Below are 23,185 nucleotides of genomic sequence, written 5' to 3' on the forward strand. Positions count from 1 at the left end.
GTAAATTCCAGCATTTGGGAGGCTGAGACAGGTGGATCACTGTTCGCAGACAGCCTCGACCACTTAGTGAGGCCCTTTACAACTCAGTGAGACTCTGTTTCGTAAATAAAGAATAAAAAATATGGCTGGGGGTGTAGCTCAGAGGTAAAATGTACCTGAGTCCCATCCACAGAACCACAATAAAAAACGAAAAGAAAAAAAAGAGAGAGAACTGAGGAAATAAAATGTGGTAAAACAGAGAAAATATGCCTAACATAGTGGCACGTGCCTGTAATCCCAGTACTTCAGAGGCTGAGACATTACGATCAAAGGTTTAAGACCAGCCTCAGCAAACTTGGCAAGGCCCTCAACAGCTAGAAACGCTGCTTCAAAATAAAAAATTAAAGTCAGGCATCATGGCCCACGCCTACAATCCCAGTACTCAGGAGAATAGTAGATGAAGACAAGTCTCAGGAACTTAGTGAGACCCTCAGCAACCTAGGAAAGGCCCTGTTTCCAAATTAAAATATAAAAAAGGGCTGGGGGTGTAGCTCAGAGGTAGAATGGCCCTGGATTCGATGAAAAGTACCAGAAAGAAAACAATCGCCAGGCGTGGTGGCGCACGCTTGTAATCCCCGTGTTTGGGAGGCGCAGACAGGAGGATAGCGCAGGTTCGAAGCCAGCCGCACTGGCTTAGGAGACCCTGTTTCCATATAAAACCTATAAAATAGGTCTGGAAGTATAGCCTGGAGGTAGAAGGGCTTCCAGGAACCCCAGTACCACCACACACACACACAAAAAAAAAAAGAAAACAAAAATCACATAAACAAAAGACAAAACAAACAAAAAGCCCCAGAGATTTTGAATATTATAACTACAATTATAAAGCTAATAAGAAAGCAGTAATGGCAATGAGCTTAATAATATTAGACCAGAGATTTGAAAATTATTATAAAAAGAAAACATTGAAAAGTTTATTTAAACTGTAAAAAGGAATTTCAATTGTTTTAATAAAGTGTCTAAATATTCAAATAATTTGTAAAAATATTGAGAATAATCACTATAGAAATGAAAAAGCATGAGTAAATTAAACAATATTTTGAAACATAGATTTAAAATTTCTTACTGAAATGATCAGGAGATCCCAGAGTTGAAAATACACATGTCAAGAACTGAAGTCGAACTTGAACTTCGGCACTATGGCTGTATCTGTAAGAAGTCATTAAAATAATTAAGACTTTTTCTTTTCTTTTCTTTTTTTTCCTTGTACTGGGGATGGAACACAGGAGCTTTCTACCTCCCAGCAACATCCTTAGTCCTCTTTTTTCTTTATTTTGAAACAGGATCTCACTGAGTTGCAAAGGACCTCACTATGCAGCTGAAGGTGTCCATGAATCAAGATACTTCAATACTTCAGTCTCAGCATCCCAAATGCTGGAAATACAAGGGTACACTACCACCTCCATTTTTGTGTGCGTGGTTTTTTTTTTTTTTTTTTTGCTATACTAGGGATGAAACCCTGGGACGTTCTAACTCTGAGCTACAGCTACAGCCCTATTTTTTATTCTTTATTTTGAAACAGGGTCTCACTGAGTTGCAAATGATCTCACTAAGTAGCTAAAGCTGGCTGTGAACTACAATCCTGTCTCAGCCTCCCAAATTCTCGGATTACAAGTGTGCACTACCACGCCTGGCTCTAAAGACTCTTTTTCTATTTTTAAAGGTTTAATGATCCTAATCATAATATACACCAAAAAAGAAAACACCCACTACAACATTTTGTAATCAGCAATTACTTTGATTTTATATTTAATGTGTTATTTATATTTCCTATTATTTAGTTTTATAATTTTGGTTACACAAAAAATCCTCATAATACCAAGTGGCATGTTTAAAATTTATGCTACGAAATAAATTTTAAAAATCTCTAAACTACAGCAAAAGTCACTTTCAAATTAGATGCGAAAGTACATAAGAACTCAATAAAACAAAATAAATGACAATTCACAACTATGTAATATATACATAAATTAAAAGGTAAAAATCCATGTTTCAATCTAAAATTCATTTTAACATATCATTCTTAGAGGGGATAACACAGGCCTTGAACTACAGGTTCAGATATGAGTCTATCACTGAGTTCTGTTACTGTAAGTTAATATACTCTTCTAAGTCTTATTTTAGAAGCCACGAGTCTGTCAATAAAAGAGTAACATTCCCCTTACAAAATGCCTTTATATTTTGCATACCTCTCCTTTCCCTACACTTATATTTTATCAGTTAAGAGGTTCATAACCTGCCGGCCATGGTGGCGCACGCTTGTAATCCCCGCGCTTGGGAGGTGGAGACAGGAGGATTGCACTGGTTCGGAGCCAGCCTCGCTGGCTTAAGAGACCCTGTTTCCACATAAAAAAGTTAAAAAATAGGTCTGGAAGTGTAGCCCGTGGGAGTGTAGCCCGGAGGTAGAAGGGCTTCCAGGAACCCCAGTACCACAAAAAAAAAAGGAGGTTCATAACCCTACAAGGTATGGGTTCAGTCCTTTTATTCTTGTACAGTCCCCACCATCCAGCCCTTAACTCTACATATGTAAAGACCTTGCCCGCTAGATCAGTGATCTATTGGCTAATAATCAGCCAGGCATGGTTTGAGACCTAAGAGGAAATTCAAGACAATAGTCATCCCATGGGAATAAAGCTTTTGTAACAAAATAATGCTAATAAAAAAAATGAGCTGGGCGTGGTGCCACATGCTTGTAATCCCCGCACTTGGGAGGTGGAGACATGAGGATCCAGCAGGTTGGAAGCTAGGCTCGCTGGCTTAAGAGACCCTGTTTCCAAATGAAAATATAAAACATAGGTCTGGGAGTGTAGCCCAGATTAGAAGGGTTTCCAGGAACCCCAGTACCACCACCAAAAAAAAAAAAAGACAGAACATTCATAGCCTTGTGTAGTGGTGCCCACCTATAATCCTATATTCAGGAAGCTGAAACAGAAAGATTGCAGGTTGGAGGCCAGCCTCAGCAACATAGTTATATCCTGTTTTAAAATAAAAAGACCTGCCTGGCATGTGGCAAGCTTGTAATCCCAGAATTTGGGAAACAGAGACAGGAGGATTCTGGTTCAGAGCCAGCCTCAGCTACTTAGGGCCCTTCAACTCAGTGATAATTTGTTTCAAAATAAAGAATAAAAAAACAAGGCTGGAGCCTGGTTTGGTAATCCCAGTGTTTGAGAGGCTGGGACAGGAGGATTGCACAGGTTCAAAGCCAGCCTCAACTACTGAGTTAGACTCTCAGCAATTTAATAAGACCCTGTTAACAAATAAAAGTAGAAAACAAGTCTAGGATTATAGCCCGGAAGTAGAAAAGCCCCTGGGTGTCACCCCCAGTACCACCAAAAAAAAACAAAACCGGGCTGGGAGCCAGGCCACAGCAGCACACTTTTGGAATCCCAGTACTAGGGAGACTGAAAAAGGAGGAAACACAGATTGGAAGCCACCCTCAGCTACTTAGTGAGGCTCTCAGCAACTTAGTAATACCCTCTTTCCAAATACAGTAATATAAAATAGGTCTCTTATTGTAGCCCAGAGGTAGAAAGCCCTTGGGTTTCATTCTCAGTACCACCAAAAAAAAAAAAAAAAAAAAAAAAAAAGGTATGGGGGTGAAGCTTCGAAGTAGAATGCCCCTAAGTCCCCCTCCCTCAGTATGGCAATAAATAAATAAGAGCTTAAGGTGTGGCTTGGAAGTACAATACCCCTGGGTGAAATCCCCAGTACAAAAACAAGTAAACAAACAACAATAACAACAGAAATTTTCTCTTTTGTTGCCTCAATGTTGAAAGGGACAGTTTTTTCTAGGGGTCACTGGATTTGAGAAACTAGGTAACATGCCTTTTAAAGAAATGCAGTATTATAGTTGGGTGTTGTGGCACACACTTGTCTTCTCTCAAAATAAAACATAAAAATAGGGTTGAGGGTATAGCACAGAGGCTGAATGGCCCGGAGTTCAATCCCCAGTACCACACACACACACAAAAAGGTATGCATGCTTCTGTTTTACAATTTTATAAAACTTTGTTATATTTATTTATAACACAGAAGCAACAATAATGAAGAATTGTTTTTTAGAGGAAAGGCAATATGCACGTTAACATAATTAACCTAATTAAGAGGTACTTACAATGCATGTTTTTGTCTTCCTTCTCTTACAGCTTGAATATAATATACCAGATTATCAAAGAAAAGCTTCATCATATTTAGTTCTTTTTCTGCCCACCTGGACAAATTTTAAAAAATAATAATAATTTTAATGAGGGCAAAGCAAGAGAATAAAATGCATGCATAGATGAAAATGTAACTAAAACTCTTATCTAAAAATCTTCAAGTCAGAAATGGTGATGCATGCTTGTAATCCCATTACTTGGGAGGCTGAGACAGGAAGATTGTAGCTTCAAGGACAGCCTCGGCAAGTAGTGAGACCCTCAACCTAGTGAGATTAGTGAGATCCTGTTTCAAAAAAAAAAAGGCTCAGAAGTAGAATGCCCCTTGGTTGAATCCCCAATAATACCAAAAAAAATTAAAATTAAAATTAAATTATTAAAAGCCAGGCATAGTGACATATCCTTGTAATCCTAGCATTTGGGAAGCTGAGACAGGAGGATCATGGTTCAGGGACAGCCTCACCTACTTAGTGAGGCCCTCTGCAATTCAGTGCAACCCTGTTTCAAAATAAAGAATAAAAAAAAATAGGGCTGAAGGTGCAACTAAGAAGTAGAATGGCCCTGGGTTCTATCCCCAACACTGCAATAATAGAAAATTAAACTGTTTAAAATTTGTAAAAAGGCTGGGGGTGTGACTCAAAGGTAGAATGCCCTTGGGTTCCATCTCCAGACTCGGAAAAAAAATTTTAAACTTCACGCTGGGAATGGTGATACACACTTGTAATCCCAGCATTTGGGAGGTTGAGACAGAAAGATCACAGTCAGCCTCAGCTACTTAGTAATGCCCCATGCAACTCACTGACACCCTGTTTCAAAATATAATAATAATAATAATAATAATAATAATAATAATAATAATAAAAAATAGGGCTGAGGGTGTAACTTGGAGGTAGAATGCCCCTGGGTTCCATCCCCAATACTGCAAAAATAAAACCTTCAAATGTAAAACATTATGGAAAATTTACAAGTTTTAAATGATGAAAAGAAATACATCAATGCTCCTTAATATGTATAAATTTGAAGTGTGTGTGTGTGTGTGTGTGTGTGTGTGTTTGCAAGTCTGGGGATAGAAACCAGGGGCACTCGACCTGAACTGGCGTGGAGCTCACGCCACCACACCTGACATACATTGTATTTTAAACCTCAAAATATCTAACACCACTGGGCGTGGTGGTGCACGCTTGTAGTCCTTGTGCTTGGGAGGATCGCACAAGTTCAAAGCCAGCCTTGCTGGGTTAAGAGACCCTTTTTCCAAATAAAATATAAAATAGGTCTGGGAGTGTAGCCTGGAGGTAGTAGAGATCCATCCCCAGTACCACCCCCCCCAAAAAAAAAACAATCTAACACTTATAAAATGGCAAAGCAGCTGGGTGTGGTGGCACAGGCTTATAACCTCAGAATTCGGGAAGCTGAGACTGGAGGATCCCGGTTCATGGACAGTCTCAGCTACTTAGTGAGACCCACTATAACTTAGTGAGACCCTGTTTCAAAATAAAGAATAAAAATAGTGAAGGAGATGTAGCTTGGAGGTGTAATGCCCCTGGGTTCCATGCCCAAACCCGCAACAAAAAGTAAAATAAAATAAAATGCCAAGCAGGGTCCTATTACAAACTAAACAATTTTTAAAATAATATACATTTATTTATTTATTCATTTATTTGCAGGTCTAGGGATGGAACCCAGGGGCATTCAACCTCCGAGCTACACCCCATGTCCTATTTTTTATTATTTATTTTGAAACCGGGTCTCACTGAGTTGCAAAGAACCTAAGTAGCTGAGGTTGTCTGCAAACCATGATCCTCCGGTCTCAGCCTCCCGAATGCTGAGATTACAAGCGTGCGCCACCATAGTTGTTATACAACAGAATTTACCAGTATACCTGATACATGCAAAGCATAAAATATAAAATCTATTGAATGTACTTTTTAATATTTGGTGGTACTAGGGGTGGAACCCAGAGGGTATCTACCTCTGGGCTATACTCCCAGACCTATTTTTTTATATTTTATTAGGAAACAGGGTTCTCACTAAGTTGTTGAGAGCCTCACTAAGAAACTGAGGCTGGCTTCGAACCTGTGCAATCCTCCTGTCTCTGCCTCCCAAGTGCAGAAATTTCAAACATGTGCCACCATGCCCAGCATGAATGCACTTTTAGTCAGCAACTGTGATTAGATTTTAATAGTATTTTTTAAAACACATCAAAGATATACCCAGGTGTTAATTTACAAAATAACTTAGAAACACTAAAATAAAATGAAAATAGTGATAAATACAGAAAAATCCCAGGGTTTATATTTTCATAATCAACAATGTATTTTATAAGAAACTTATTAGCAATATACAGCCAAAGTGTAAAAAGAAATTACTAATAAAATTCCAAAAGTTCTAATGTTATTTAATAAGTTTGAAACAAGCATTTTATCTCCCAGATAGTTAACAGCCCTAGTGTCTAGTGTAAATATTAATATGTCTTTACAATAGATATATTTTGAGCAAAAGTTACTCTTCTCTTGCCAGGTATAAAAGCAAGGTGTTACCAAAAAAAAAAAAAAAAAAAACTGAGTAAGATTTGGGTTTTCAAATCAGTTCCAATACACTTGCCTCATGAGTTCAGAAAAGAAACCTGAGTTCTTCCTAGGTATGTTGGTGCATGCCTGTATTCCCAGTACCTGGGAGTCTAAGACAGGAGGATCATAGGTTCCAAGAGAGCCTCAGTAATGTAGCAAGACTCTCAGCAACGTAGTGGGACTGTTTAAAAAAAAAAAAAAAAAAAAAAAAAAAAAAAAAAAAAAAGCCTAGGGTGTTGAAAAGCCCTGGGTTCCAACTCCAGTACCCCCCAAAAAAGAAAAGATAAGAAAACTGACCTTTTAAAAATCTATCTGCTGGTTACCTGAATATTTGCTAAAAGGTTTAGGGATAAAATTTCCTGATTTTAAAAGATAGGAATTGGGCGTGGTGGCACATGGTTGTAATCATAATACTTGGGAAGTTGAGACAGGAGGATTGCAGGTTTGTGGCCAGCCTCAGCTATTTAATGAGGCCCTCTAAAACTTAGAGAGACCATGTTTCAAAATGAAGAATAAAAAATAAGGCTGGGGGTATAGCTTGTGGATGGAATACCCCCTGGGTTTAATCCCTGGTACTGTTGGGGTGCGGGGGCAAATAACCGTTTAGAGAGAGCATAAGGGATAATATGAACAGGACATGGTGACACATGCTGATAATCCTAGTACTTGGAAAACTGCAAATGGAAGACTGCAGCTTCTTGGACAGCCTCAGCAGCTAAGCAAGACGCTCACAACTTTTATTGTTCCCAGTACCTGGGGAGCTGAGACAGAAAGACCACAGGTTCCCAACCAGACTCAAGTACTTAGTAAGGCCCTTCACAACTTAATGAAACCCTGTTTCAAATTAAAAACAAAATAAGAGTTGGGTATATAGCTCAGAGGTAGAATGCCCCTGAGGTCAATCCCCAGTTTGAAAAAAAGGAAAACAAAAGAAAAGCCAAATCATTCTACCAGTAAAGACATCGTCTTTTTAGAGCAAAATAACAGAGAAATATAAGAAAATGTTTATTTTATTTTATTTTTTTTTTGTGGTACTGGCATGAAACCCAGGGGCTTTCTCCCACCAGGCTACACTCCCAGACCTATTTTATATTTTATTTGGAAAAGGGTTTAACTAAGTTGCTGAGAGCCTCATTAAGTAGCTGAGGCTGGCTTCGATCCTGCGCAATCCTCCTGTCTCAGCCTCCCAAGTGCAGGGATTACAACCGTGCGCCACCAAGCCCACCTTATAAGAAAATGTTTAAATAACATGAAACTCAAACTTTCCTCATTCAGAATAAAAGCTGGGTAAGTTATTTAAAACCATGAATGACTGATAACTACAATTTGAAATAAAATCTTTAAACTGCTTTTATGTCTTTGATTTACTTACATTGTAATCCAGTGTGTATCATAACTGCTCCCAAACTGCTGAAAAGTACCAAACAGTTTTGGAAGAAGGCGAAGTGAAATTACTACTGATCTGAAACAGCAAAAACAAGTATTTATAGAATAAAAACTGTGAATACTACCAGTGACTACCTTTTTATAGAAATTAAACTATAATCTTAAATAAAAAAGGATGTCATAAGCTTTCATATATTTCTTACACAATCATTAATTTTTTTTACTAAAGTATAAATTTAGTTTATATATGCTAGGGTAAGAAATCTAAACTTAAAAACTCCAAACTAAGACCTTAAAAAGAAAACATATTGTAAATATCTAGGTAAACATGCAAGTAAAATCACTTAAAGATAGTTTTCCCATGGGGGAAAAAATGTTTTTCTTTTTGTGGTATTGGGGATTGAACTCAAGGGTATTTTACCTCCAAGCTACACTCCCAGCCCAAATTTTATTTTTGTTTTGAAACAGGGTTACACTCTTTTTTTTTTTTTTTTTTTTTTTTTTTTTGGTGGTACTGAGGGTGAAACCCAGGGGCTTTTCTACCTTCAGGCTATACTACCAGACCTATTTTATGCTTTATTTGGAAACAGGGTCTCACTAAATTGCTGAGAGCCTCATTAAGTAGCTGAGGCTGGCTTCAAACCTGTGCAATCCTCCTGTTTCAGCCTCCCCAAGTATGGGAATTACAAGTTTGTGCCACCATGCCTGGCCACTATGTTCTTTTTGTATGTGTGAGTGGTGCTGGGGATTGAATCCAGGGGCATTCTACCTCCGAGCTATATTCCCAGCCCTATTTTTTAATTCTCTTTTATTTTAAAACAGGTTCTCAATGAGTTGCCAAGGGCCTCACTAAGTAGCAGCTGAGGCTGTCCACAAACCACAATCCTCCTGTCTTAGCCTCTCAAATGATGAGATTACAAGTGTGCGCTACCACGCCTGGCTTGAAATATGCTTATGAGGCTGTCCTAGAACAGGTGATCCTCCTATTTCAGCCTCTCAAGTGCTGGGATTACAGGCCTGTACCTCCATGCACAACTGAAAAAATTCTTTAACAAGTTGTTACCACTTTCCTCATTTTTACCTATGTTTTGCATTAAAGTAAAAAAACGCTGCCTTTTCAACCATGTTAACAGCAGAACTGCATCACATCTCAAGTATGAAAAAACAGAAAAGAGAAAGGAAGTCACTCTAAAACCTCAAGAGTGACAGTCGCTGCCAGCTGGACATTTTAGGTCACCTGCAGGTATTTTATGCATGGGGTCTGTAAGAAATGAGATAAATATCGCCACTCCCACGAACTCTGACAGTCCGTATAATGTGCAAGTATTTTCAAAGAGGTACTGTATTTATGGAGACTGCTGCAGATATGAACAGAGCAAGTCATTGAAACAGGAAGAAGTGATGACTACAGATCTAACTGCAAAACCCTTTGCTGCTTCCTCAAATCTCCCATCTATAGTTGGACCACTCATCGAGATGAACACAGACGAAACTGAGTCAAGAAATTAACCTTTCAAGCTACAGGAACAGATGCAGAAGACTGGGGAAATGACACTGAGTTTGTTCCTGGACAATCCTACTGTGGCCATAGTGATCTTTGCTGCACTAAGGCACCCCTGCAGGAATTAGTGACCAAGGAAGAATCAGAGAAAGAACAAACTGCAGTGGAAACAAAGAAGCAGCTTTGCTATGGGAGAACTGTGTGTCTCACCACAGGAGCAGTGGAAACAGCCCAGAGGTCACAACACATCAATCAAATCGTGCAATGAGGCCCACAGGAAGGACATGGAATTGTCTTTTGCTGTGCAGTGCAGCAAGGACTTCATGTGTGGGATCTGCATGGAGGGGGGCTATGAGAAAGACAACCCCAATGAGCGGCACTTTGTGAACCTCTCCAACCACACCACCTACTGTCTCAAGTGTACTTGAGAGTGGAGGAGTACTAAGCAAGTTGAGAGCAAGATCATAAAGCGGGGCGCCTCCCCCATCTTCGTTTGTCCTTTCTGTTTTGGGGAAGAATTGTATATCTTGTGCCAACTTCCAGATAAACCACATTTAAGTGTATCCATTTTATCTTGAAACTGGGCTATTTTGTTAATTGGTATTTCTTTGTATTTCAGCCAGCTGCTAGATTAATTGGTCTATCTACTTTTATTTGAATGAGGAAACCCTATGTATCAGTTAGTAGAATCTTTGTGTTTTTCTGAGGAGATTGTGTTTAATGAATTAGGGAGCTTATGCTTGGTGAACAAAGTTACCTATCTCTGAATATCTATTTCCTGACATTTTACATTTCTACTTTCCTATTCCATTCATTAAGCTAGCCAAAAATGCACCATCCTTGAAAGATTGTTCTCATAACAAAAACTACATAATCTAAACAGAGTAAACCTATAAGAAATAAATTTAAACGAAAAGAAAATATAAAACCTCAAGGCAGTCTGTGTTCACCTGAAAAGCACAGGTAGAGGAAAAATATTGACACATAAATCTTAGAAGGAGAAAAGGAAGTTGGATACATGCAATTTAAAAGCAGCAGGACAAATTCTAATGAGGAAGTAAATTCGTCCTTTCCTTTAAGCTTAGTATTTATTCATAAATATTTTATTTCTTTTTTCAGTGTGGGGTATTAAAGCCAGAGTCTCTCAAATTCTGGGTGAACACTCTCTGATTAAGTTACATCCCTAGCCCCTAAAAGATTTTTTTATTTTGAAACACAAAGTAAGTATCACATGCTAACCTCAAATCTGTGATCCTCATATTTTAGCCTCACACATACTGGGATTACAGGCCTATATCATGCCTGGCTTTAAAAAATAAAAAAATTTTAAACAGAAAAGTCCCAGGCGGGCAGGGTAGCACACACCTGTAAACCCAGCATTTGGGAGGCTGAGACAGGAGGATCATGGAGGACTCAACTACAACTTAATGAGGCTCTTTGCAACTCAATGAGACCCTTTTTCAAAATAAAGAATGAAAAACAGGGCTGGGGGTGTAGCTCAAAGGTAGAATGCCCCTCCTCGGTTCTATCCAGAGTACCACAAAAAAAAAAAGAGAGAGAGAGAGAGAGAGAGAGAGAGAGAGAGAGAGAGAGAGAGAGAGAGAGAGAGAAGTCCCCAACAATGCCTAATTTTCTAAGGGACATCAAAACACAAAATTGTACATCTGAGTAGGAGGGAAACGGTGGAAAACATTGTTTCTGAATAAAATCCCAAGTGTTTAAGGTAGAAAACAAAGTCCTGCATGAAGTGTTTCCACTCCTGCCATCCATCTACACTAAATTCCTTCTAATTTCTCTCTACTATCCCCTATAGATATACATAAGCATAGTTCTGACTCACAGGCTTTGTAATGTGTCTACTTGAAAAGAACTTTAAATATCTGTCTGCATGACTCCTTCCCTTCGCTTTCATCAGGCTTTTCAGCTACCAGCAGAGGATGATCATGACAGCTTTACATTCAATAACACCTTTCTAGTGTCCAAAGAACCTTACTATTCCTCCCACATGCATATTTATATTTATTTGTGTTTACAAAGAGAAGAGGGTAACCACTGTTATATTCACTGAAAAGCATGCATATGATACACACTGAATATATATACCTGCTTAAATAATAAGACATCAAAGAACTTTAAAGCAAGATTTTCAAGGATGGAGAAAGACAAACAGTAGAAAATGCTACAAAACTTCAGAAAAGGATGAGGGTAGAAAAAAGAACTAACAGATGACAAAACAGAAGTTGGTGAAACATTAAAGGAACAATGCCACAAGACTACATAAGAAATAATGAAGACTATATAAGAAATAATGAAGATATTAAGTGCCTGATAGTCAATAAATACCCATTTGTGTGTGTGTGTGTGTGTGTGTGTGTGTGTGTGTGTGTGTGTGTGTGTGGTTCTGGAGATGGAACCCAGAGGAGGTCAACCTCCAAGCTATACTACTAGCCCTATTTTTTTTTTTTTTATTCACTATTTTGAAATAGAATCTAAGTTGCAAAGGGCTTCACTAAGTAGCTGAGGCTGGTATTGAACCCAGATCTTCCTGCCTCAGCTTCCCAAGTACTAAAATTACAAACATCAGCCAAAATGCCTGGCTTAATACTAATAGTTTGAAATACCTAAATACATTTTTAAAATTTTAAATGTTTGAAAATACTCAAAATAGCTGGGCGTGGTGGTGCACACTTGTTATCTCCGTGCTTGGGAGGCTGAGACAGGAGGGTCACACAGGTTCGAAGCCAGCCTCAGGTACTTAGTAAGGCTCTCGGCAAATTAGTGAGACCCCGTTTCCAAATAAAATATAAAATAGGTCTGGGAGTATAGCCCAGAGGTAGAAAGCCCCTGGGTTGTTCCACCCATAATACCAAAAAAAAAAAAAAAAAAAAAAACTCAAAATAGCTGGGCGTGGTGGCCCATGTTTGTAATCCCAGAATTCAGGAGGCTGAAACAGGAGGATGGCAATTAGCAGACAGCCTCAGCTACTTAGTGAGGCCCTTTGCAAGTCAATAAGACCTTTTCTTTTTATTTTTTTTATTTTTTTTGGTGGTACTGGGGGTGGAACCCAGAGGCTTTCTACCTCCAGGCTATACTCCTAGACCATTTTATATTTTATTTGGAAACAGGGTCTCACTAAGTTGCTGAGAGCCTCACTAAGTAGCTGAGGCTGGCTTTGAACCCGTGTGATCCTCCTGTCTCAGCCTCCCAAGCACGGGGATTACAAGCGTGCGCCACCACGCTCGGCTAATAAGACCTTTTCTCAAAAATAAAGAATAGCCATGGGGTGTAGCTCTGAGGCAGAATGCCCCTGGAATCCATCCCGGGTACCTCAAAAAAAATAAAATTAAATTAAATACTCAAAATATTTTCAAAAAGATACACAATAATGATGTTTACAAAAAGAATACGACACAGCCCACATTGGTGGTGCATGGCTGTAATCCTAATATTTGAAAAGTTTAGTCAGAAGGATTCCAATCATGGTCAGCCTAAGCAACTTTAGTGAGACGTTGTTTCAAAATTTAAAAACATACTGAGCAGGACCTGGTGGAGCACATTTGTAATCTCAGCATTCTGGAGGCTAAGACTGGAGGATCATGGTTTGCAGACAGCCTCAGCTACTTAGTATCTGCAACTCAGTGAGACCCAGTTTCAAATTAAAAATTAAAGCAGGGTGTGGTGGTACACACTTGTAAACCCAGCATTCAGGAGGCTAAGACCAGAGGATCACATTTCGTGGACAGCCTCAGCTACTTAGTGAGGCCCTCTGCAACTGAGTAAGACTCTGTTTCAAAAACAAAAAGAATAAAAACTAGGGCTGGGGGTATAGCTGGGATGTAGAATACCCAGTAAGCTGGGCGTGGTGGCGCTCGCTTGTAAACCCCACGCTTGGGAGGTTGAGACAGGAGGATCGCACAGGTTCAAAGCCAGCCTCAGCTACTGAGTGAGGCTCTCAGCAACTTAGTGAGACCCTGTTTCCAAATAAAGTAGAAAAAAGGTCTGGGAGTGTAGCCCAGAGGTAGAAGGCCCCTGGGTTCCACCCCAGTACCACACACATTTTTAAAAAATTTAATTAATTAAAAATAATAATAGAATACCCAGTAAAACAAAGAAGGAGGAGGAGGAGGAGGAGGAGGAGGAGGAGGAGGAGGAGGAGGAGGAGGAGGAGGAGGAGGAGGAGGAGGAGGAGGAGGAGGAAAATTAGGGCTGAGGGTATAGCTTGGAGGTAGAATTCCCATGAGTTCAAATCCCAATTCTGCATTAAAAAAAAAAAAAAGCAAAACAAATAGATCTATATTAACCCGACTTTTCTTTATTGTTGTTGCCAGGCGTGGTGGTGCATGCTTGTATTCCCAGCATTTGGAAGGCTGAGACCAGAGGATCATGGTTCCCGGATAGCCTCAGTACTTAGTGAGGCCCCTTGCAACTCAGTGAGACCCTGTTTCAAAATAGGGAATAAAAAAATAGGGCTAGGGGTGTGACTCGATGTAAACTGCCCCTGGGTTCCATCCTCAATACCACAAAAAACAAAAACAAAAAACAAAAAAATTGTTGCTATCACAGTAAACAATTCAAAATTTGCCTCAGCAATATAGTGAAATTCTCAGCAACCTAGCAAGATCCTGTTTCAAAGCAAAATAATAAATAAATATCTAGATAAGTAAATGGCATAGAAGTGTATCTCAGAAGAAAAATTTTCCTGGTTTAATCCCAGTACCAAAAAAAAAAACCAGCCAGGCTTGGCAACAAACACTTGTAATCTATTACTTCAGAGACTGAGACAGGAGAATCACAGGTTTGAAGACAGGCTCAGGAACCTAGAAAGACTCTGTTACAAAATAAAGAAAATTAGTCTGAGGGTGCCTTTTGGAGGTAGAATGGCTCTGGGTTCAATTCTGAGCACCATATATGCAAAAACAAAACAAAAAAAAAAGTGTTAAAAAAATCAAACAATAAACAATTAAATCTTGTGGGTAGAGCCGGGCGTGATGGCACACGCTTATAATCCTCATGCTTAGGAGACTGAGATAGGAGGATCGCACAGGTTCAAAACCAGCCTCAGCTACTTAGTGAGGCTTTCAGCAACTTAGTGAGACCCTGTTTCCAAATAAAATATAAAAAAGGTCTGGGAGTATAGCCCGGAGGTAGAAAGCCTCTGGATTCCAACCCAGTACCACCAAAAAATAAATATATAAATATTGTGGGTAAAAGGGCCTAATCTTATGAAGACCATAATAACTAAAAGGAGATTGATACAAGTACATTAAAGACCATAAAAACATACCTAGTCAATAAGAAGGTATAAAATTAGCTTTGACTACTGCATAAATTTTTTAATTCCTCTTACCTATTGTTTCCTAAGTTTTCAAGGCAACCTTCGATAAATCTCATACGAATCTGTCTATCCGTAAACCAACATACTAAGGAACAGAGAAGTTTTTCTGCTTCATTTATTAATCCTTCAGAAAGATTAACCTACAAAAAAGGTATATAATGTTATTCATTCTGATGATATGTTGATATAATTTTGTACTTCTTAGGCTTTATTAAATAACTTACTGCATCATCATCCTGTACTATGTCCCACAACAAAGTGTTTCCTTTCTTGCAAACGTTATCCAAATTAATGTCTGTCACAGCATTACTGTTGAATTGATGTTTATGAACTGCAGGGCCTGAAGAGGCAAAATAGAGCATACCATAGAAGAATGCAGCTGAATAACCTCTGGAAATTATGGCACTCATAATGTTAACAAATCCAAAGAAAAGTGTATAAAGTTCTGTATTAATGAAAAAATTACATTAAATAAAAACAAAATAAAAACACATTTGTTCAATTACTTTAATTATAAATGAAAATAAATAGACAGGCATGATGGCACATGTTTGTAATCCTGGCATTTGGGAGGCTGAGAAAGATCACAGATTGAGGACAGCCACAGCTACTTAAGATATGCCCTATGCAACTCAGTGAGACTCTGTTTAAAAATAAAGAATAAGCCGGGAGTGGTGGCACACGCATGTAATCCCAGCATTCAGGAGGCTGAGACCAAAGGATCGTGGTTCACGGACAGACTCAGCTACTTAAGTGAGGCCCTCTGCAACTTAGTGAGACCCTGTTTGAAAATAAAGAATGAAAAAAAGGGCAGGGGGTTTAGCTTGGAGGTCAAATGCCCTGGGTTCCATCCCAAAATCTACAAAAAAATAAAATAAAATAAATAAAGAATAGCTGGGCGTGGTGGCCCATGCTTGTCATAATCCCAGCTCTTGGGAGGCTGAGACAGGAGAATCCAACAGGTTCAAAGCCAGCCTCGGCTACTTAGTAAGACCCTATTTCCAAATAAAGTATAAAATTGGTCTGGTAGTATAGCCCAGAGATAGAAAAGCCCCTGGGTTTCACCCCCAGCACCACAAAAATAAATAAATAAAATTTTTTAAAATAAAGAATAAGAAAATAAAAAAGAGCTGGAGGAGTAGCTCGAAGGTACACTGCCCCGGGTTCCATCGCCACTACCTCAAAAAAAAAAAAAAAAAAAAAAAGGTATTGTTCACATTTTTTAAGGTTAAAGCAAAATAACTTTTTTTTTCAGTTACTACTGTTTCCAATAAATATGAAGGCTTTCCATGTATCAAAATAACTATAGCTAGGCATGGTGGCACATGACTGTAATCCCAGTACTCCAGAAACTAAGACAGGAGGATCACAAGTTTTCAGCCAAAGGTAGCAATTTAACTTTGCCCTCAGCAACATGGTGAGGCCCTGTTTCAAAATAGAAAATAAGCCAGGTGTAGTGGTGCAAATTTATAATCCCAGTATTTAAATAGGGCTGGGAGTGTTGCTCGGAGGTAAAACGCCCCTGGGTTCAAAATCATCCCCACTACCACCAAAAAAAAAAAAGAAAATAGGCCAGGTGCAGTGGCGCACACTTGTAATCCCAGCATTTGGGAGGCTGAGACAGAAGGATAGCAGTCCGTGGACACTGTCAGCTACTTAGTGAGGCACTCTGTAACTTAGTGGGACCCTGTTTCAAAATAAAGAATAAAAAATAGGCAAGAAGCCGGGCATGGTGGCACATGCTTATCATCCCAGCATTCGGGAGGCTGAGACTAGAGGATCGTGGTTAGTAGACAGCCTTAGCCACTTAGTGAGGCCCTCTGCAACTTAGTGAGACCCTGTTTCAAATTAAAGAATAAAAAATAAGGCAGTTGAAGCCGGGCGTGGTGGCGCACGCTTATAATCCCCGCGCTTGGGAGGGAGAGACAGGAGGATCGCGCAGGTTCGAAGCCAGCCGCGCGCGCTGGCTTAAGAGACCCTGCTTCCAAATAAAAATGTAAAAATAGGTCTGGGAGTGTAGCCCGGAGGTAGAAGGGCTTCCAGGAACCCCAGTACCACCTAAATAAATAAATAAATAAATAAATAAATAAATAAATAAATAAATAAATAAATAAACAAACAAATAAATAAATAAGGCAGTTGGTTTAGCTCGGAGGTTGAGTGCCTCTGGGTTCCATCCTCAGACCCGCCCCACCCCACAAAAAAAAGGGCAGATGTAGCTCAAGAGGTTAAATGGTCCTGGGTCCCCAAAAAAAGCTATCTGTAATAAATACTTGAAATTTAAATTAAGCATAAAAGCTCGGTGTGGTGGCACATGCATGTATCCCAGTACCTGCAAGACTGAGACAGAAGGATAGCAGGTTTGAAGCCAGCTACACCTGGAAGCAATTTAGTGACACACTGTTTAAAAATAAAAAATAAGAGCCAGGTATGGTGGCAAAGGCAGCGGAGACTAGAGGATTAGGGTTTGTGGACAGCCTCAGCGACCTAGCAAGGCACTTCACAACTCAGTGAGACCCTGTTTCAAAAACAAAAGAACTAAAAAATAGGGCTGGGCATGTAGCTCGGAGGTAAAATGCCCCTGGGTCCCATCCTCAGTATCGCAAAAAATACATACATACATACTAAAATAGGGCTCAGGGTGTAACTGGGAGGTAGAATATTCCCGGGTTTAAAGTATTTATTTTTTTTGTGTGTGGGGGTCTGGGGATGGAACCCAGGGGCATTGACCTCCGAGCTACACCCCCTTCTCCTGGTTTTTTATTCTTTTATTTATTTATTTTTATTCTTTTATTTATTTATTTTTATTCTTTTATTCTTTATTTACTTATCATTTATTTATTGGTGGTACTGGAGTTTCTGGTAGCCCTTCCATCTCCAGGCTATACTCCCAGACCTATTTTTTTATATATATTTTTAATTTGGAAACAGGGTCTCTTAAGGCTGGCTTCGAACCTGCACAATCCTCCTGTCTCCACCTCCTAAGCGCAGGGATTACAAGCATGCGCCACCATGCCCGGCTTTATTCTTTCATTTTGAAACAGGGTTTCACTGAATTGCGGAGGACCTCACTAAGTAGCTGAGGCTGCCCATGAACCACGACCCTCTAGTCTCAGACTCCCAAATGCTGGGATGACAGGCGTGCGCCACCATGCCGGCTCCCAGACCTATGTTTGTGTGTGTGTGTGTGTGTGTGTGTGTGTGTGTGTGTGTGTGTGTGTATTTTTTTTTTTTTTTGAAACAGGTTCTCTAGACCAGCAAGGTTGGCCTAGAACCTGCGTGATCCTTCTTCTATCTCCTCCTCCCAAGCGCGGGGATTACAAGCATGCGCCACCAGGCACGGCACTGAAGTATTTCTTTAACCAATGGAAATTCCTCTAGACGTCCTCTGTATATACTCATGCAATTCCCACATTTTTTTTTTTTTTTTTTGGTGGTACTGGGAGTGGAACCCAGGGGGTTTTCCTACCAACGGGATATACTCCCAGACCTATTTTATACTTTATTTGGAAAAAGAGTCTAAGTTGCCAAGAGCCTCACTAAGTAGCTGAGGCTGGTTCTGAACCTGCACGATCCTCAGCCTCCCAAACCCTGGAATTACAAGCATGCACCACCACGCTGGGCCAATTGCTACAATTTTTAACAAAGGCCAATTACAGTTTTAGTGGCTGACTTCCCCAAAACATTAAATTAAATTAAAAGATTCAGCAGGCTTAGTGATACTTTTATAATTCCAGTACTTGGGAGACTAAAAAAAAGACAATCTTAGTTTTGAGGACAGCCTCGGCAAGTAATTAGAAGTCAGCAACCTAGTGAGATCCTGTTTCAAAAATTAAAAAAAGCTAGCCAGGTATGTTGGTGCAGTACTTGGGAGGCGAAGACAGAAGGATTGCAGGTTCAAAGCTAGCCTCAGCAGCTTAGTGAGATCCTGTTTTAAAAAAATATATAAAATAGATCTGGAGGTATATCCCAGAGGTAAAAGACCCTGGATTCCATCCAGCCTCAGGTACTTAATGAGGCCCTTTGCATCTCAGTGAGACCCTGTTTCAAAACAGAGAATAAAAACATAGGGCTGAAGGTACAGCTCAGAGGTAGAATGGCCCTGAGTTGTGTCTTTAAGTTCAATCATGGTCTTTTAGCAGTCTATGAAATTTATTTACAATTCCCCTATTTTTTATCCTTTATTTTGGAACAGGGTCTCATTGAGTTGCAGAGGGCCTCACTAAGAAGCTGAGGCTGTTCGCAAACTGCGGTCCTCTTATCTCAGCCTCCCAATGTTGGGATTACAAGCGTGCACCACCATGGCTGGCTTCCTCAGCTCTTAAACTGAATATTCTCTTACCCAGGAGCATTCTACCTCTGAGCTATACCATCATTCCTCTTTTTTAATTTTTAATTTAGCCTCAAACTCCTTGGCTAAAGAGATCTTCCTTCATCTGCTCGCAAGTGTTGAGACTAAAGAAGCATGCCACTTCATCTTTTACTTCTCTATACTCCATTATTCCAATTCTGGTTATATCCTATATTACTTATATTACATCAATTTAGCCAGATAAGTACAATTACTTCTCAAATATTTTCATTGTCACAGAAAAATCACTTAAGGCTTTTTTGAGTGTATGTGGTAATAGAAATTTAACCTGAGGGAATTCTATCTCCAAGCTATTCTATCTCCCAAGCCTATTTCACTTTTATTTTGAAACAGGGTCTCGCTAGGTTAATGAGAGTCTCACTGCTTGCAGAAGCTGTCCTTGAGCCTGTGATCCTGGTGCTGGCATGTGCAGCCACCATGCCCAGCTCATTTTAAGGGTCTTAAACATCACTCTGTCCCATCCTTTTCTAAGCCCATTCATATAAATAAAATCCTAAAATAAAAGATCTTTTGTAATCTCTTACAATTTATTTTGTGTGTGTAGTATTATGGATTGACCCCAGGGACATTTTATTTTTCATTTTTATTTTGAAACAGGATCTCACCAGGTTGTTCAGAGTCTCACTACTTGTTGAGGCTTTTCTTGAAACTGAGATCCTCCTGTTTCAGCCTACCAAGTACTGGCTTACAAGTGTGTACCACTAAACTCAGCTCTGTAATTGTTTGAAAATAAAATCTATATAGCCATTTGGCTTCTAAAACAGCTATAAAATTTCCTTACACATTATCAATATATATTGCCTGTGCTCGATGAACATCTCTTGATGGAAACGAAGGCTTTATATTCCAAATCGTTTTTAGAATAATTTCACTCCCTTGCAAAGAAAACTATCATATAAAGTTGCTTTGGCAGAAGCATTTAAATAACATAACATTAATTGGTGATTCTCTTTTAAAAAATATATATGTATAATTTTTTTTTTGATGGTACTGGGGTTCCTGGAAACCCTTCTACCTCCGGGCTACACTCCCAGACCTATTTTTATACTTTTTTTCTGGAAACAGGGTCTCTTAAGCTGGCTTTGAACCTGCACGATTCTCCTGTCTCCGCCTCCCAAGCGCGGGGATTACAAGTGTGCACCACCACACCCAGCAAAAATATAATATTAATTATTTATTTTGAAGAAGGTACATAAGCCGAACCTGGTAGCACAGATTTGTCATCTCAGTACTTGGGAGGCTGAGACAGGAGGATTGTAGGTTTGACATAAGCCTCAGCAAAATAGGGAGGCTCTCCAAAACTTAGTGAGACTCTGTTTCAAAATAAAGTATAAAAAAATATGGCTTGGAGTATAGCTCAGAGGTAGAATGCCACTGGGTTCCATCCCCAGTACTATCAAAAAGAAAAAAGAAAAAAAAGTAGTGAATAATATCTTTACTTACTACAGAATCTTACCTTGACTGAGATGTTCATGGTAAATAGATGCTAAATTGGGAAGATGTTGTTGGAGATGAGATGTTAGCTCTGCATGTGAATTAATCTGAACTAGCTCCTCTTCACATCCAGATTCTTCACCATCAAAATCAGCCATATTTTTTTCTGATTTTGCACTGACCTGTGAGCTACTGCAACTGACATCATCTGCACTTAGCATATCATCAACCATATGCCTATAACACAGAGAAAAGAACAAAGTTAGTACTTACTTTAAACATACTTTGTAAGTCATTTAAAAAAAACTCAAAAGCCAGATGTGGTGGCGCATGCATGTAATCCCAACACTGAGGAGGCTAAGATTCATGGTTCATGGTTTAAGGACAACCTCAGCTACTACTTAGTGAGTCCCTTTGCAACTCAAAGAATCAAAATAAAGAATCAAAAATAGGGCTGGAGGTGCAGCTCGGAGGTAGACTACCCCTGGATTCCATCCCCAGTATCACAAAAAAAAAAAAAAAAAATTAATTTAAAAACTCAGTCGGCCATGGTGGTGCACACTTGTAATCCCAGCACTTGGGAGGCTGAGACAGGAGGATCGCACAGGTTCAAAGTCAGCCTCGGCTACTTAGTGAGGCTCTCAGCAACTCGAGACCCTGTTTTCAAATAAAATATAAAATAGGTCTGGAAAGCCCAGAGGTAGAAAGCCCCTGGGTTCCATTCCTGGTACCACCACAAAAAAAAAAAAAAAAAAAAAAAAAAAATTAAACTCAAAAACATTTAGCACAACGGGCATTTTGCAGAGTCTCCAGCAGCACCAGAATATCGGGAGAGATTCACCACCTCTGTACATATCCACTGGAGCCACTACAAGAGAGCACCCCCAAGAAAAATTTTCCATTTTCAGTGAAAAACAAGTGCAATTACTGATTATGATATATTTGTACTTTGGATATAAATTTGTTGCGTCTTTCTTTATAGTAAGACACCAACTACTTGAAAAATAAAAATGTTTTCATGCATTCATTTTACAGATATAAAGAATTGTATTTTCCATGGTACTGGGGTTGAACCTAGGAGCATTCTACCTCTGAGCTATACCCTATCCCTTTCACTACATTGCTTAGAGTTTCACTACTTGCTAAGGCTGTCCTTGAACCTGTGATCCTCCTCTCTCAGTCTCCCAAGTACAGGAATTACAAGTATACACCACCACTCCTGGCTTATAAAGAATGTTTTAAGAGGTGCAATCTCTATTCCTGTTTCCAAATTTAAAAAATATAATAATAGGTCTGGAAGTACAGCCGGAGGTAGAAGGGTTTCCAGAAACCCCAGTACCACCAAAAAAAAAAAAAAAAAGAGATCAAACTTTGAACTCACAGCATACTTACATTGCATGTGTGTAAATAAATATTACATGAAGCCAAGTATGGTGAAATATACTTGTAATCCCAGTACTTGGGAGGCTGAGACAGAAGGATTACAGGTTCTCCGCCAGCCTCTGCTACTTAGTGAGGCCCTCCACAATTTAGTGGACACTGTTTCAAATAATAGAGCTGGGAGTATAGCTCGAAGGTAGAACACCTCTGAATTCAATCCTAGCACCCCAAAAAATAAAAATAAAAAAAATATAGCTGGGGCTATAGTTCAGAGGTAGAATGTCCCTAGATTCAATCCCCGATAATAACTAACACTAAAACACACACACACACACACACACACTCTCTCTCTCTCTCTCTCTCTCTCTATATATATATATATATATATATATATAATATACATTTATTTCTTTCTATATTTATATTATATTTTTATATTTTATCTGATATTGAAAGAAAGAAAAAAGAAATAAAGAAAAAATATATACCTAGGGGTATAGCTCATAGGTAGAATGCCCCTAGTTTAAATTCCCAATAATTAAAACACACACACATATGTGTGTGTGTGTGTGTGTGTGTGTACACACATATATACACACACACATATATAAATTATAACACAATTGAAAATACAGCTATATTCGTTATTTGGAGTTTTTTTCCTTTTTTAGGGGATGCCAGGGATTTAATGGTCTTTAATAATATCAAATATATAAGGGTTTTTAAATTATAAAGACACAAGCCGGGCCTGGTGGCGCACACTTTTAATCCCATTGCTTGGGAGGCAGACAGGAGGATCACACAGGTTCGAAGCCAGCCTCAGCTACTTAATATAAGGCTCTCAGCTACTGGACCAGAGGTGTATCTTGGAGGTAGAATGCCCTGGGTTCCATCCCCAGCACTGCAAACAAAAAATAAATAAATAAAAGAAGAAAAGAAAGGAAGGATGGAAGAAAGGAAGGAAGGAGAAAGAAAGAATAGGGCTGGCGGGGAGGTGTAGGTAGAAAGTAGAATATA

General features: G+C 39.2%; 1 protein-coding gene and 1 pseudogene across 2 annotated transcripts in view; one reads left to right on the forward strand and one right to left on the reverse strand.

Annotated features, from left to right (window-relative positions):
• Nucleotides 1-23,185, reverse strand: part of USP34 (ubiquitin specific peptidase 34) — a gene marked incomplete at both ends in the record, with an annotated part of 249,862 nt that overhangs the window by 162,308 nt on the left and 64,369 nt on the right. Inside the window, 6 exons of the mRNA XM_080711495.1 lie at nucleotides 1,106-1,188; nucleotides 4,154-4,249; nucleotides 8,133-8,222; nucleotides 14,995-15,122; nucleotides 15,207-15,322; nucleotides 20,811-21,025. Coding sequence (XP_080567621.1) covers nucleotides 1,106-1,188; nucleotides 4,154-4,249; nucleotides 8,133-8,222; nucleotides 14,995-15,122; nucleotides 15,207-15,322; nucleotides 20,811-21,025 — 728 coding nt within the window. The remainder of the gene's footprint in view (nucleotides 1-1,105; nucleotides 1,189-4,153; nucleotides 4,250-8,132; nucleotides 8,223-14,994; nucleotides 15,123-15,206; nucleotides 15,323-20,810; nucleotides 21,026-23,185) is intronic.
• On the forward strand, nucleotides 9,385-10,225 carry LOC308274389 (E3 ubiquitin-protein ligase makorin-1-like; annotated as a pseudogene). Its single transcript has one exon. The product of its transcript is annotated as an E3 ubiquitin-protein ligase makorin-1-like (transcript).

Source organism: Muscardinus avellanarius, assembly GCF_963383645.1.
Source record: "Muscardinus avellanarius genome assembly, chromosome: 15".
NCBI lineage: Eukaryota > Metazoa > Chordata > Mammalia > Rodentia > Gliridae > Muscardinus > Muscardinus avellanarius.